At 37.3% G+C, this 17,327-nt stretch overlaps 1 protein-coding gene across 1 annotated transcript in view; it reads left to right on the top strand.

The window, feature by feature from the left end:
- Positions 1-7,558, top strand: part of FAM241A (family with sequence similarity 241 member A) — a 42,188-nt gene extending 34,630 nt beyond the window's left edge. Inside the window, exon 2 of the mRNA XM_052642176.1 lies at positions 6,425-7,558. Coding sequence (XP_052498136.1) covers positions 6,425-6,670 — 246 coding nt within the window. The 3' untranslated portion in view covers positions 6,671-7,558. The remainder of the gene's footprint in view (positions 1-6,424) is intronic.
- The last annotated feature ends 9,769 nt before the right edge of the window (positions 7,559-17,327 follow it).

Below are 17,327 nucleotides of genomic sequence, written 5' to 3'. Positions count from 1 at the left end.
TTTCCAAAGTCTGTGTTTTTGGATAATAAAGCTGTGTGATTTAACCTCTTATTTCTTGTTTCTGAAGTAAGAGACTTTAATTACCTTTAAAGATCCTTTGCTCTCAAAAATCCTATGATTATTTCAGGGCTCACCTTTAATTTCTCATCTCTAATTCTGCATATTTTTAAGAGATTTTCAGTCAGTTATAATGCTACTATGTCATTAATTATGGACAAAATAATACCATCACTATTCAATGTGCATGTCATGGTCTGTACTAATTAATATATGATCATGAAGTAAACTGTCATTTGATAAACGCTCTTCCATTGGGACCTCATACAAAGCATAAAATTTGGCAAAGACACAAAGTGATTAATTTTAGAACAGGGGGAAATGCCATCTACATTTTCATATTGGTATGTTTTATGTGTGAAGTGTTTTGTGTGTGTGAGTGTGTATTTGGTTGGTTTGGGTTTTTGCCTTATTGCAACTCTGCCAAGCATATCTCCTCATTCTTGCTTGGAGTCTCTTTTTTTCCCATTTGAATCTGAATTCTAGTCAATACTGAATGGACTATAAAAAGATTTACTAAACTGCTGCAAATAGCTTTTCCTTGTTTAAATTGTTATATAAGAAATTAAAATTTGAGCAATTTTATGCTCGATAAAATTCACCTTCAAGTATGCTATAAACTGGAAAAAGATGTAAAGCACAGAAAGATATTGATGTTCATTTCACTGTGTTAAATGTACTCTTTCTGTGAAAAATGAAAATATGTTTACATAGTTTTTCTCTTTTCAGAGATCAAATATGTAAAATTTCTCTGAAAGCTTACATTACACAGATGTTAGCTATTAATAATATAAAATCTGGAGAGAGTATAACATAGGGATTACTGGTGTGGTCTCTGGAGTAAGAATGTCTGAGTTCATATCATAGCTCCTTCAATTACTAATATAAGTCAATGGCCAACAGTTAACTCCTCTGAAACTTAGTTTCCTTATCTGCAAATGGGGAAAATAATAGTGCCTCCCTCCCAGCCTCTTGGAAAGACGAAATAAGAAAACGCGCGTAGAGCACGGTGCGTGCCACATAGGCACGGAGCGCTCGCTGTTCTGCTGTGCCACTAGTGATACCACCACCGCATTACTCTGAAAATTGTAGACCTCTGAGCAAGCCAGGGACTTAAGAACTCATCTGTTCATATTAGCCTCTGCTCTTAAAATACAGTTGTTTAGCAATTGAACTAAGCATGTAAATTTTAGCTAACAGCTACCATATCTTACAATCTCTCTCAAATTTATTTATACATATTTGAACAAATTCACAGATGTACTTATGGGGAAATAAAATAATTGATGTTGTTTGTAAATTTTGTTTTTATTTTTGAGGAGCTTTTTGCCTAACATGTCATTATTATAGAATATTTCTATTGTTCATTCAACAAATACTTCTTATGATCCTGCTAAGGGCCAGGCACAATGCAGTATAATAAGTGCTCTTCTTCGAACTTATATGGTTCTTATCTTCAATGATCTTACCCTTCTTATCACAGATAGTGACAGGAAGTAGATATATAAAGAAATAATTTTAAAATTAAATATTGAAGTGGGTAGAATAATGGTTTCTCCCCCCTCAAAGATGTCCACATCTTAATCCTTAGTACCTATGAATATGATATCTTACATGGCAAAAAAGATTTTGTAGATACGATCAAATTTAAGGACTTTGAGATGGGAAAATGAACCTGGATTATCAAAGTGAACTAAACTTAATCACATGGGTCCTTAAAAACAGAAAACCTTCCCCTGTTATGGTCAGAGGGAAAAGTTAACTACAGAGGGATGGTCTGAGAGTTACAGTGTGGCTGGATTTGAAGGTGGAGGAAGGGGACTAGGAGCCAAGCAAGATGGACAGCCTCTAGCAACGAGAAAAAGTAGAGAAATGGATTCTCTACTTGAGCCTCCAGAAAGAAACAAGCCTGCCAATTTTGACTTCTCACCTGCAAAACAGGTTAGAAAAAAGTGATACATTTTTGTCATTTTAAATCACTAAGTTTGTACTAATTTCATATGGCAGCAATAGAAAGCTAATTCAAATATAATAAATTCTCTTTACTTAAGGTCTATCTGTGGAGAAATAGTTCTTCTGTTTCTCCTAAAGTGTTAAGAATCACTTTCCAAAGTTGAATCAGAAGAGCTTGAAAGATTTTTCCCCAGAAGACACTCAAAAGTCATCATTCCAAAGTAGATCACATGCCCTTTCCAAGGCCAGCTTCTCATAAAGGGCAGGGGATTACTCTTAGACTTGTCATCTCTGAAGCTATAGATGGGGTTTTCCTCAGGTAAAGAATATGAACTGGATTAAGGTTTGGACTGGATTAAGGAAAGAGTAAGTGGATCTTAATAATATCCACAGCAAAACATGCTGATAATTCCATAAAAATCTATAATTGCTTTGAGATTACAATTATAAATAATACTTTGGAGAAAATAAGGACATCTTTTTGTTTGGCAAGAAGTGGAGCAGGTAGAAACTCTATCACGATATTGCTCTAATGCTTGCCACCCACAAGATAAATTCTCCCCATGTATTCAACAGATATTTACTGATACAGAAAACACTGTAGTGAGATTGACTGTAATGTCAGTGATTTTAGAATGCTGCCTGTGTGCTTTTCCATGTCTTTAAGTGTCTTTCCTCTAGGGTTATTTGAACCTTTATCCAGTTCTTTGCTGAATATCATCGATGTTTCCACAGAACTTTATTTTGTGAAGATATGCCACTTTTAGGCATTTTTCTAGTGACTTTACTTTTTTCTTCTCCTTCAGATTGCCCAGATTAAGAAATGCTTCAGTAAGGTGGCAGATTTTTAGTAATTATTTTATCTGGTTGATAGGTACTTAGGGATTCATTGTACTATTTTCTCTCGGAGAAGGCAGTGGCACCCCACTTCAGTACTCTTGCCTGGAAAATCCCATGGCCAGAGGAGCCTGGTAGGCTGTCGTCCATGGGGTCACTAAGAGTCAGACACGACTGAGCGACTTCACTTTCTCTTTTCGCTTTCCTGCATTGGAGAAGGAAATGGCAACCCACTCCCGTGTTCTTGCCTGGAGAATCCCAGGGACGGGGGAGCCTGGTGGGCTGCCGTCTATGGGGTCGCACAGAGTCGGACACGACTGAAGCGACTTAGCAGCCGCAGCAGCAGCAGTACTATTTTCTCTAATTTTCTGTTTGAAATTTTTCATATTAAAAAAAAGAATAAGAGGCAGCAGGCTGCCGCAGCCACAGCACCCCCAGGCCAGTCTTTCTGGCCTCCCATCTCTAGTCCCCGTCCCCCTAACTGCTCCCCGGATCTCAGACTGCTGCCTCTCCCCCTGGCCTTGAGGAGTTAACTGAGCATTGCAACACCTACTTCTTCCCCTGAAAAACCCACAAACAGTTTGTGGAAGAATTTAAAGTGAATCTTCAGAAAGAATCGTTTTAGATTAGGGTACTCACTTGGTACTAAAACCACAAATATACTGAAAAAGTTTTAAAAAGCTTCAGTAACAACAGAAAACCCCAAAGTACAATAAGTGCTTAGATTAAAAGAAATTAGAGGTGGTAAAAAAGAAAAAAGCTAAATAAAAAAAGAAATAAAGAGCCAAAATGATACCAGCAGTGATAGACACTGGAGTAGAAGAGGAAGTTGAGGGACCAGAAGAACGGCAAACTAAGTCAAGAACTCTGAGTTCTGTCCTAAAGAAAAGAAAGCCTTAATCGCAAGTAAGACCAAGATCTTTGTTTTTCTTTTTTAATATAGTGTATTATCATGGGACACATTAAAAAGTATGAGAAGCTAAGAAACATAAAATTGATCACAGCATATCAGTGAAGGAAAATATAACTTAGAAGTTAAAATACAAAAAATAAGGAAAGATTAACAAATTATAATTCACAAGTATATTATCAATATCAAAAAGGATTCATATAAATCCCATTTTATGGATTAGAAAATTGAAGCTCAGGAAACTGAAGTAGTTTGATCAAGGTCATTCAGTTTAAGTGTTGGGAGCCTAGATTTGAACTCTCCAAATAACTCAACAACATTTTGTTCTTCTCATTCTTTTTTTGGTAGAAATTAAAATCCAAAAGTAATTTATTATATGTATAAATTAACTCAAAAATAATTCTGGCTTAAACTTACATACACTTAACAATGATGCCCCATTGAGTCTCATTTTTTCATTACATCAATGATACTCTGTACTCAACATAAATTACTATCATATGGGAAAACACTGCCTTAAAGTGAAACACTTCAGTGAAACACTGAAAATCATTTTGTCTGACTATTGCACATAAAAGTTAGATTTTTTCATTTTTTCCTTATGTATGTAAACTATTATGTAGAATAAAAAATAATGCATTTTTAAATAAAAAAATATTTTTAGTTATTTATTGATTACTGAAATGATTAAGTTTTGGTTTCTACTAAAGGAATCTAAGACCGATTCTTGTGTTCGAAGTGTGTCTCAGGTTAAGTTAATTAACTATTTTCTGGCCTAGACAGGCTACTTAGTAGCTTTTAATACTTACTTGTTATTATATGAAAGGCTATACCCAAAGTCTTTTTAAACACGAGTAATTTTCTATCTTGCACCTACTGTGAGCAAGTATATGTTCAGTAAATAATTACTAATTTGAATCATCACACCCAAAAGAGATTAGGTTTAATAAATCATAATTACAACTGTGTCACTGTGACATAGTTTTTCTTTTGTGACCAAATTAGGGGCTAGTGGAAAGAGAGAAACGATACCAATTATTTTAACAAAGATAAGTTAATACAAAGAATTGTTAAGCAGGCATTGAAGAACAGGAAAGGCAAAAACAGGAAGGCAGTGATAGTCAAAAGATGTAAAAAAAATACCAGCATCATAAGCATTACCTGGAAACTTGTTAGAAGTGCAAATTCTCAGACTCCAAGCCCCAGTTGTGGCTTACTGAATCAGAAACCCTGGCAGTGGGCTTTCAAAGCCCTCCGAGGGAGTCTAACGTATCAAGTTTTAAAACCACTGCACTAAGGTAGGCTAGAGTGCCACAGGTAGTAACACCAGGAAGCAGCCACCACTCCTGGGCCTGAGGAAGCAGAGGAGAATTACTAAAACTGAGAAAACTGGGGAAGGCCCCATCACACGCAGCTGAGACTCAGGCTTCAGAGAGCCAATCGCCGCCCACCTGGTAGTGGTGTTTCTGAGCTCAAAGGAGGAGCAACACAGACCCTGGGGACCAGAGATCTGAGGGAAAGGAACCCACGGGTTTGATCTGGTGTCTCAGGAAGGCACATTGAGTTTCTGCAGGTGCTGGGAAGTCACTAAACTGAAATCAGTGGCTGCTACCAGAAGGACCTACTACTGCCAGAGTGAACTGTCACTGGAGTGAGACCAAGAGGATCAAGAAACCCATGAGAAGCAAACAAGAAAGAGCAAGTCCCTTCCTCCTCCTCCTGCTGTGCAGTGTCTCTCTAGTTCCTCCACTGGCAGAGCCTAACAGGGAACCAGATATGTTTGTAGAATTTCAAAGAGTGGGGTTGAAGCTGAGAGATAGTAGCTTAATATCTATCTACTAGAGATAGTAGTATAAAGACCCTAATTGTAATAAGACTCAGAGGAAATAGAAATAGTACATAATTTTTGGTGTGTATAATTGGGTACACATGGACATTTTCTGGGGAACTGATATCTAGCTAAACTTCTAGACTTATTATACAAAAGTATTCCTATGTGGAAACTATATGTTTCTCCTGATGAGATTAATAAGCATTTAGGACATCAAGGACCTACACTGAATTCTTCTTAGCTTCCCAGCTAAAATCAAAAGATCACAGCCATAATAGCTGAGAATTGCTCAACAGTAGCAGCAAGCTCTGCTCCAGAGCGATGAGGCTGGGTCCTTAAAGTCTTAGTGTCAAAGGAATGGACTAAAAAGAAGCTTACTTAGCAGGACAGAGCAATCCAGAGCCTGCCTCAGAACAGGAGATTGGTATAAAAAGGTTGTTCTGTAATCATAGTCATTGATAAGAACAATACTAACATGATTTTTCACTTAATAAGTTGTTTTGTGCAGTTCCAGGGAGCTAGAAAATGAATGGAAATGATCAGCTACTTCCTTCATCTTGTAAATCAGTGTTCTAGTAGTTGAGTGTCCAGTCAATGTCAAGGCCACATAAATCAATAAATCAGTGCTTTCCATATTCTTGAAAGGTGATCACAGTCACAGCTGTTCTGGGTGACAATCAAAAGGAACATTCCCAGGTATTATCAAATGGTTATCACAAGTATGCCCAGTACATACTCTGGAAGATAAAGAACTATGAAATGATCCTTACTCTTAAAAGACCTTCACTTGTTTCTCATTTTATGTTTATATTTTGTCTTGTTTTTGTTTTTCAAAGGATATTGAAGAATCACAAAACCACACTGGCGAGCCTGTGGGAGATGACTACAAAAAGATGGGAACACTTTTTGGTGAACTGAACAAAAGCCTCATCAACATGGGCTTCACAAGGATGTATTTTGGAGAACAAATTGTAGAACCAGTAATAGTCATTTTCTTTTGGGTTATGCTGTGGTTCCTTGGCCTACCAGCCTTTGGACTAGTTGCTATTCTTTGCCTTGTCATTATTTATGTGCAGCAGTAAAATATGGCCAAATGAACATTTGGTTTGACATTTGGTAGCCAGATATGTAATTAGTGAAGTTATATATTTCACTACATAAAGGCTGAAAAGTTTGCCTTGTTTCAAATTGTGTTGTTTTGCAATTAAATTTGTAAGTTGATGTTGTTTAAAATTAAATTCAACCTGATTTCAAGAGAGTTGAATATATATAGTAGCTTATTCATAACTCTTGTTTAACTACTGTGATCTGTGCCCACTTTTAAATACTCCTATCCCATGCCAAAACTTAAATAACACCAAAAAGTGAGCAGGGAAAATAGGATACAAAATTCAAATAAGATAATATATATAGATCTTGTAAAAGCTCTAATAAAACATTTTAGAAGAAAAAGGGTGAAACAAGGAGTGAAAAATTTTAACTGGAGAATTGCTTCTCACTTACCCTAACCAAATAAATCCATATCTTCTGGGAAATAACTTGAATTTCCATTGTCCCTGCTCAGCCAAAACTAATGTAAACGACAACTTCTATACACTACCTTAATATTTTGATGAAAATCAGTAAAGCTAGCACATTTTCTAAAGATTGTAAAGAAATACATTTATTATAACTGGGGAAACTTCCCAAGTTAAATATAACTTTTTTTTATAATGTAATACTTGGGCTTGGAATCACTTCAGTATATCATTTGGAGTTTTAGACAGTTTTGGTGCTAATTCATTTTTGTGAATTTTTAAAGTCTCATAAGCCAGGTCAATAGTTGACTGTACCCCATAGTAAATTAATATTTTCCTCGTATTTTTTCCTAAACATTTTCAGTGTATTTTTTTCAGAAATTTACATTTTTATAATTCTTTTATAGCGATTAGTCTAAGATTTTAAAAATCTATTTCCTATCTTGATATGGATTTTCCCCCCAAAGTTGATTTGTATTATGGCTGAAATTCTTTATTATTCCTTTTTTTAAAAGAAAAGCTCATTTTCTTTAATATCTGTATTAAAGATTACAGTGTTACAATATAAAACCAAATGCTTAAATTTGGAACTCAACAGCCAGTTGTATCATATTCCTCTAATGCTAAAGTCAAGTCAGTAATTGGCCAGGCATGTTATTAATGTGTTATTAATTCAACACTTTAGGGTTTTATATTGAAAAATAGCATGTCTTTAAACATATTTAGAAAATGAAAAATGGCTTACTCATATTTTGGATTTTGTTTAAAAAAATATAAAATCTTTATACTTTGGTCTAAAAAACTTTCTATGTAGACAAAAGATAGGTAGTTGAGATAATTATCTAGAAATTTCAGTTAAATAGAGGAAGATGGAGCAATAGGTTATTTTTATCTTTGGCAGGGCAATAACTAAAGTGTGTAAAATGTTTACTGTTCTACTTTATAAAGTTTTTACCCAATCCTGTTTCTAAAATTTATTCTGTATGTCCTCAGCGTCTTCCATCCTGAAGCAGAAAAATGATGAAAATGTTCAATTTAGATTTCTAAAATTAGATTATCCTGAACAACAGTACCAATCAGAGGGCACTAAAAAATATTATTCCTCTGTGTAAATACAGATCTTTTAAAGTTTGACTTTGAAAAAAGACTTTGTACTATATCATTGTGTTTTTACTGGTTTGCAATATTTTTAACGGTAACCTTTATGAACCTGGCATAAGTGCAAGTTATTTGAAAAGGTGTCATTATTCATGTCCAGTAGAGTTGCGAGGTTTTTAATAGAAGTCATGAGATTTTGTATATCTGCATTCAATATTAAAGTGTATTCCTTTGTAATACTACTAGAAGTTTTAATTTCCTTTTGGAATGTAAAAAAGAAAGAATAGTATGCAGCTCTGGTTCCACCAGTGCCTAATATTGAAAATATTTTTTAAAGTAATTTTTAATTGTCAAATACTGTGCATCTGTACACTGCTGTTAATAGGATGTATATTAAATTCTATAAAGAAATGAGATATTTTGATGCTATCCTTTCTGCATATATTATTAGAAGAGCATTCCAACAAATCATTTGCTTTAATACCGAAAAAACAAACTTTGCTCATTTGATGGAAATAAAATATTTTCTTTTATGAAAGATATTAGAATGCAAATTATACTGATATCTTGAAATAAAAAGAAACTGGTCATTTCTTTGGTTCATGGTATAAGGAATTGATTCAAAAACATTCTCAAGACAGTTTTAGAAACTACTATTACTATAAACAAAGAGATAGAAATTATAGTGCTGTATTATTAGATTTGTGGATGTATATATCACTCATACCTCAATTCAAAAGGAAAAGGTCAAGACCTATAAGTAAACTGACTGTAGATGAATAAACCAATTTTCACTAAAGGGAAAACTAAGTTTTGTAGAATGCAGTTGTCTCATATGCTGAACTGTCATATGCAAGGTATTTTTCCATTCCTGGCCACCAGTCAGATCATTCTTAGTTCACTAGTGTGCTGGAGCCAGCTTACACTGGCTTGCAAAAGCCAACTGTATACATTTAATCCCTCTCTGCCTTCAGCGACATCAAGTTGGTAGCCTGACATTGAATATGAAGGGAGTATTTACACTGTAATTGGCAAACACGGCAAATCAGGGCTTTTTTTTTGTGGGGAGCCAGTTGTTGAACATGTATCGTCAGCGCATCACTGATTAGCCACTCTAGAGGCCACATTTCTGTTTCTACTCTTATAAACATAAAGGAAGCATATCAAGGCAAATCCCCACAGGCCCATCCAAAATTGCATTTGAATCTTTTCCATGTGGGAACTATGGGCCATAGTTGTCTTCTGACCAAAGTGTATCTCTGTTTAATCACGTTTTGATCAGAGGAAATCTTTCTGGGCTAGCAGAAGGCTGCCAATCCATTAAAGAGTATCCAGATGATCAGGAAATAAGAAACGGCTACGGAACTGAGGAGGGCAAACTACAGCCTAAGGTCTGTTGTAAAGTATTAAGCTCAAAATAAGCAAAGCTAGGTATTGAGCAATCAAGGGCTGTTTGTCTGGTTTGTGATTCTTAATATAATTACATATTTTAGTTATTTTAATTAGTTATTTTACAAATGTTTATTGATTTCAGTTTATTTTGGAAGTTTTCATTGTGAATTAATGGCTTGACAGGGTGAAAGAAGAATTTAAAAAATCAGACTTTCATACCTGTTAGTACTTCTAGTACTAACAAGGAGAATATAAACTAATGTACAAACTATTGCTTCAGGATTATTGCTGGACTAAATATTTTCTAAGTCCTATTTCTCTGCCATACAGTTGTGTTCATTGCACATGCTAGTAGGGTTAACACTCAAAATCCTTCAAGCCCAGCTTTAGCAGTACGTGAACCAATAATTCCAGATGTGCAAGCTGGATTTAGAAAAGGCAGAGGAACCAGAGATCAAATTTCCAACATCCACTGGATCACAGAAAAAGCAAGGGAATTCCAGAAAAACACTTACTACATTGCCTACACTAAAGCCTTTGACAATGTGGATCACAACAAACTGGAAGATTCTTCAAGAGATTGGAATACCAGACCACCTTAGCTGTCTCCTGAGAAACCTGTATGCAGTTCAAGAAGCAACAGTTAGAACCAGACATGGAATAATGAACTGGTTAAAAATTGAGAAAGGAGTACGTCAAGGCTGTGTATCTTCACCCTGCTTATTTAACTTCTATGCAGAGTACATCATGCGAAATGCTGGGCTGGATGAAGCACAAGCTGGAATCAAGATTGTAGGGAGAAATATCAATAACCCCAGATAGGCAGATGATACCACTCTAATGGCAGAAAGTGAAGAGGAACTAAGAGCCTCTTGATGAGGGTGAAAGAGGAGAGTAAAATGGCTGATTTAAAACTCAACATTCAGAAAACTAAGATCATGATATCTGGTCTCATCGTTTCATGGCAAATAGATGGCGGGGGGGGCGGGGACAGGGAATGGAAACAGACTAATTTCATTTTCTTGGGCTCCAAAAAATCACTGCAGATGGTGACTGCAGCCATGAAATTAGAATACGCTTGCTTCTTGGAAGGAAAGCTCTGACAAACCTAGACGTGTATTAAAAAGCAGAGACATCACTTTGCCAGCAAAGGTCTGTATAGTCAAAGCTATGGTTTTTCCGTTAGTCACATACGGATGTGAGAGTTGGACCATAAAGAAGGCTGAGTTGCCAGAGAATTGATGCTTTTGAACTGTGGTTGGAGAAGACTCTTGAGAGTCCCTTGAACTGCAGAGATCAAACCAGTTCAATCCTAAGGGAAATCAACCCTGAATATTCATTGGAAGGACTGACGCTAACGCTGAAACTCCAATACAGCAGCCACCTGATGGGAAGAGCTGACTCATTGGAAAAGACCCTGATGCTGGGAATGATGGAAGGCAAGAGGAGAAAGGGGTGACGGATGGCTGGATGGCATCATTGACACAAAGGACATGAGTTTGAGCAAACTCAGCGAGATAGTGAAGGACAGGGAAGCCTGGTGTGCTGCAGTCCATGGTGATGAAAAGAGCTGGACACGACTTAGTGACTGAACAATAACAGTTTCTCTGCCCAACCCTTAATTTTTGATGTTCCAGACTGTTCTTTCATCGGTCTACACATTACCTTGGGCAATACCACCACTCCCACGGCTTCAGTTAGCATTTCACACTAACAGCTCTCCAGTCTACACCTCCATTCAGAGAGTTCTGTGCAGAATATCAGATTCATACATTCAACTGCTTGCCCAACATCTGTTCTTGCTTATCCTTTAGTACCCAAAATTTAACACGTCCAGAAAAGGAACTCGGCATCTTTTTCCCAAACGTTTTCTTCTTCCTGTGTTTCTAGTCTTAGCAAACAACACGATTGCCTCCTATACAGCCCACATGTAACCTATCACTCTTTCACCTTGTTCTTTTACCTCCTGAAAAATCTTGCCACTTCTTCCATTCACAGTATCACTAACCTAGTCCATACTGCCATCCATAGATTGCTATCAGAATCCTCACTGATCTCCTGCCTTCATTTTTCCATGTTATAATCAGAATAATTTTTCTAAAATGTGACTGATGTCCTTGGCCTAAATCTTTTCAATGACTTCCTATTACCATTATGATAAAATGCTTAGTCCTTAGTATAGATTTCATGAACCCTTCGTGAACTGGTTCTTACATACCTTACCTGTCTCTGCAGCCACCTTCCCTTCCCAAGCCTCACTATACTGATTGTTTTCAGCTGAAAGCTGTACTTTCTTTCTTCCAAAACTCTTTTACCTTCTTTCTTTAGCTCCTCTCCACCAAATTGACCAGCACATCCGCAGCTTTAAGACTTATTTAGATATTGTGTCCCCTGGGGAAAATTTCTCTGCCTCGTTTAAATCCAGTTTTGGTATTTCATAGGGCTTCCCTGATAGCTCAGTTGGTAAAGAATCTGCCTGCAATGCAGGAGACCCTCGTTCGATTCCTGGGTCAGGAAAATCTGCTGGAGAAGGGACAGGCTACCCACTGCAGTATTCTTGGGCTTACCTTGTGGCTCAGCTAGTAAAGAATCCACCTGCAATGCAGGAGACCTGGTTTGGGAAGATCCCCTGGAGAAGGGAATGGCTACATACTCCAGTATTCTGGAGAATTCGACAGACTGTATAGTCCGTGGGGCCGCAAAGAGTCGGACACGACTGAGCGACTTTCACTTTCACTTCTCACTTTGGTATTTCATGTGCTTTCAGAGTGTTATATTGTAAAAGTTTATGGTCAGCTTCTTCCATTAAACAATAGGCTTCACAGGCAGAGACATGTCTATCATGTCCATAATTGCATCACCTAACACAATGACTGGCATACAGTATGTGCTCAAAATCTTTGCCAAATAAATAAATCAGCTTCATTTATTCATATTCTCCCTAGAGGGTGTTCACAAAGACCTAGAGTTGGTTGTACTTTAAAGTTTTCTGACTCCAAAAATATACCCTATTTGCATAAAGAGCATGGATTGATTTATATGTTGTCACTTATAAAGTTTATTCACTTTCAGTGGAAGAATATTGCTGTTTTTGCATACATATACAGTATTGCTACTCTATGCTTACATTTTTAGAAGAAAAATGTATTTTCATGTTGTGCTTGATGAAATCACTATTTCTCCAGAATGCAAATGGTAACTCATGCTACCTAAATTTCATATTTTTCCAGTATTTTTGAACAGATCTTTGTTTTCTAAACTTTAATTTTTAAAAATCTCAGAAATGTGAGCAGGAATTCTCAAGTATCTAACCCTGGTATTTTACGCTCCTGAATAAATTCACAACTAGAGTGACCTAGCTGCCCAGATTATATATGTTAAATAACACGTATATAAGATATTTTGTTATTCTTTCTAATAAATAATGCCCTTTCGCAGCCCTGCATTCTGAGTCTCCCTCTGACTCCTTATACTGTTTTCTGCTTGTCAGCTCATTACTGCCACACCAAGTTTGGGCATAGTCGCCTGAGAGTGAGAAGAGCATGCTTTCCTCATCCTTATTGCTGGAGCAGAAAGCCAAGGCCTGATGGATGTGCAGCTTCCCGGACAATAGAGCACCGGGAAAATCCAGATCTAGATGAGCCAAACTGTATTTCTTCTTTAAAATTATTGAATGAACTCAGCAGAAGCCAGCTAAGATCCAAAACTTGGTCATTCAAATGCTTATTAAATTTGAACTGTTATTTTTTGAGCAAAGTTCAATCACTTAACCTTTGATTGACTTCATCAGCTGGAAATTCTTTACTAGAATACAGTGATTTTTACCACAAGACCATCGACCTTTTTTGTTACGGGTTTACCCCTGTATTACAAGAGGCTAGCTGATGGTACATTTTTTAATGTGAGATTTTTTTAAGGAAAGAATGAAAATTCTATAAATAGTATACTTATTTATACCATAGTTGGTTCAAAACAAAATCTTCAGAATTATTTTTGTGGGAGGGGGGAATGAGATACATAACAACTCAATATTTGAGACTATGTACCATCTACAAAATGCCCTTCTCTGGTCTGTCAATAAATTTTCCTGGTTTTCAGTTCAGTCCAGTCGCTCAGTCGTGTCCGACTCTGCGACCCCATGAATCGCAGCACGCCAGGCCTCCCTGTCCATCACCAACTCCCGGAGTTCACTCAGACTCAACGTCCATCAAGTCAGTTTTACATATATATCAAAAATATTCATGACTATCATTTAATGTATTTTCAGCTTTAAAAGGCACAACAGTAAATGTGTAAACACACCATACAAATAAAGGTGAAGAAGAAACAGTTACGAAAGGAAAACACTTAGATGTTGGTTTGTAAAGATTAACCTAAATTAACCCTGCACAAAACCATAATGATGATTTTTCATATAAGGCTTAGTATAACATTGTTTAATTGTTAGACCAGTGGCTTTCCAAGGTTTTCGTTTGTTTTGCTTTAAGGGGACTATAAATATATGAGTGATTATGATAAAGCTGAGCTCTGTCTACACAAACATCAGTGATAAAAGCAGAGCTGTTTTAGTTGATGTTGCTGTAGGCCCCAGTTCCCTGGGAAGTTAGTAAGCAGGAAATTTACTAGGGAGTGCTCTAGAGTAAGATCCTGTAAAGCGAGTAAAAGAAGCAGGATGGGGCAGTTCAGTACAGTCACAGCAAGGCCTCAGTGACTCTACTGGGTGTTCTCAAACGGGAATGATCCTTCAGGATTGACCTATAGTTGGGACAAGGGAGCTCTCTTCAGCCAGAAGTGACTGCCAGAGAGGACTGATAGCTGGGGGTTGTCAGCTAGCAGCATTCCAGCAGTCATCAGAGAAGACTGGTTCTTCGGAACTTTGGTTCTAAAGGAAGGATCTGAGCAGCACACACAGCATCTGCATACACTCCCTCGTTTTCTCACCTCATCTTCCATAACCCGACTCTTCAGAGTACAGTATGAAGATGACTAATTTCAAACTCACTAGTCAAGATACTTTTAAAAATTTAAGAAGGGAGCTTCCCAGGTGGCTCAGTGTAAAGAATCTCCCTGCCAAAGCAGGAGACATGGGTTCAATCCCTGGGTCAGGAAGATCCCTTGGAGAAAGAAATGGCAACCCATCCTAGTAGTATTCTTGCCTGGAAAATCCCATGCACAGAGAAGCCTGGTGGGCTCCAGTCCATGGGGCTGCAAGAATCGAATACAACATAGCAGCTAAACAACAACAGCCTTTTTAGTCTATTGTGTTGCCTGCTTCTGTTATGAGATTTGGCTGTTAGATTACGACAAAGTTTTAGTTGACTAAACAGTGTGCCCTGGATTCAGAAAAGGCTTGAGGTTGCTACAGATAGGTGAACAGATGATTGACAGAAAAGCTCATTACTTAAAATCAGGAGTAGGAAATCCATGAAAGTTTGTATACGTAACTGCGTACACCAAACTTATGCTAGTGAGCCCCTCAGGTAGTCCCTCACAAGGCATCAGGACAAAGCATCAGGGCGTGTCTTGGGAGCTGGGTAAGTTTAAGCCTAGATGTAGGTAAGTGCTTTGTGCTTTGGCCCCTTTCTCAGGTTAAAGTAGCTTTAATCCTCAGACTTTGGAAGTGAGTTGAAAATAAGATTTCCAATGGTAGAGCAGAACTCACTTGTAAAGAAACCGTATTCCCCTTGCCCCCAGCACACTGCTGCAACTGACTTATGACTTGGAGATCTGGCCCTAATCATGGCTTTTCTGTTTATTTTTAGCACAAAAGGTAGCAGCAGGCAAATGTGGTAATTCAGTAGGCATGGACTTTCTCTTGTCTTGGCTCAGAATATTTGGGGGGTCCCTAAGAGTAATTTTACTTACTATTTTTAATCCCTGGAACTTTAGGACTGAGCAAGATCAAGCAACGCAGTGGCCCCAAGCCAGTTATGTACTAAAACTATACCATTGTTTAGGCATGATTTCCCCCTTTGGTTATAGAAAAATATATTAGAACAACATACAAACTTTCAGAATGACGTCTTTATGTTAGACCTGACTTTAAGACTTGGTTCTGCATTTACTAACTGTACAATCTGTGTAAGTCATAACCACATCTCTTTAAAATCCAAGATTCTCTGTAAAATGGGGTAACTTTATCTAAGACTGAATAAATTATTGCATATCTTATCATAGTACCTTACACATAGCAAGCTTTCAATAAATGCTAGTCATTAAATATAAACATCCACACATAAGAGAGGACATTCTTCACTATCCATGGATATACTTGGAGCCATAAAAGATGAGTATTTTATTGTTGCCAAAAGATAGCTAAATACAAGGGAATTCTAATAACACTGCTATGGTTCACAATTCCTCATGATTAAAATCTTTTGTGAATTGTCTTATTAGCTTCAACTATTAGTGTTTCATGAATCAAAATGATCATAAAAATAAGGAATTTTAAAAAAACAAGAATGCAAAGACTTGAATAGAAATAAAATATGCTCTGTGCAACCACACTTTCCTTAATGAGATGTCATTTTCTCTAAACACCTATTTACTGCAATACCATACATTTTATGTGCTCCTTTGCCTTAGTAAACTTAGGTACAGAAACACACTCACCAATGCATACACAGTCCTGCTGTGGATTTGAAGAGTTTATAAAACGAAATCAGTTCTAAAAATACTTCTCTAAGTTTTACTCCATTGCATAGGCCAGGTGAAGTGAAAGTTAGTTCCTTAGTCCTTTTTGCGACCCCTTGGACTCTAGCCTGCCAGGCTCCTCTGTCCATGGACTTCTCCAGGCAATAATATGTGCGTGGGGAGCAATTTCCTTCTCCAGGGGATCTTCCCAACCCAGGGATCAAACCCAGGTCTCCTGCACTGCAGGCAGATTCTTTACCATCTGAGCTACCAGGGAAGTTTTTTATAGTTTATAGAATTGCAAACAGTATCTTGCTTTAATTACAAAGAAATTTCAGATTAATCTGTTGGGGTTTATATGTTTCATGTTTTCAATGTGCCCCAGGAATGCTGTCACCAAGATAAATATAACTGAACCCTGGGACTCACATGCTTCCCGGGCGGCTCAGTGATAAAGAATCCACCTGCCAATGCAGGAGACACAGCTGACACAGGATCAATCCCTGAGTCAAGAGGATCACCTAGAGGAGGAAATGGAAGCCTGCTCCAGTGTTGTTGTCTGGAAAATTCCATGGACAGAGGAGCTTGGCAGGCTACAGTGCATGGGGCCACAAGGAGCTGGGCATGACTCGGCAACTGAACACACACTCTCACATAGGAAAACGAGTACATGCCAGTATACATGGCTACTTTCTGTGCACAGGAGAGGAGAAGCCAGTAAACATTATTCGTACATAATGTTTAAAAGTATTCTTAATTTGTTCATAAAGTCTTATTTTTTTAGTCTGTAAAAACACACTAACGGCTTATTACAAGCTTAATTGTTTTTATTGTAGTAGATCTTCAACTGCATTTTCTCCATCCTGGGTTTCTCTTTCTTTTTTCTTTTTAACACTTAAGAGGTGATCTTTGGTTGAAGTTTGTTTTTCTTCCCCAGCCACAAAACTCAGGGTTGACTTGCTTGGTCAGGTGAAGGCAGAAAAGAAAAAAGTTTTCAGAATGGAAAGCGCAAGTCCAGTCTTCAGAGTAAATGCAGAGTCCATTTGGAAGCATAGGAAATGTTCATCAAATTCCATTCCAGTGACTCAAGCTGGAATTC

This window comes from Budorcas taxicolor, chromosome 6 (assembly GCF_023091745.1).
Source record: "Budorcas taxicolor isolate Tak-1 chromosome 6, Takin1.1, whole genome shotgun sequence".
NCBI classification, from domain to species: Eukaryota; Metazoa; Chordata; class Mammalia; order Artiodactyla; family Bovidae; genus Budorcas; species Budorcas taxicolor.
This window is presented reverse-complemented; position numbering and strand designations above follow the sequence as displayed.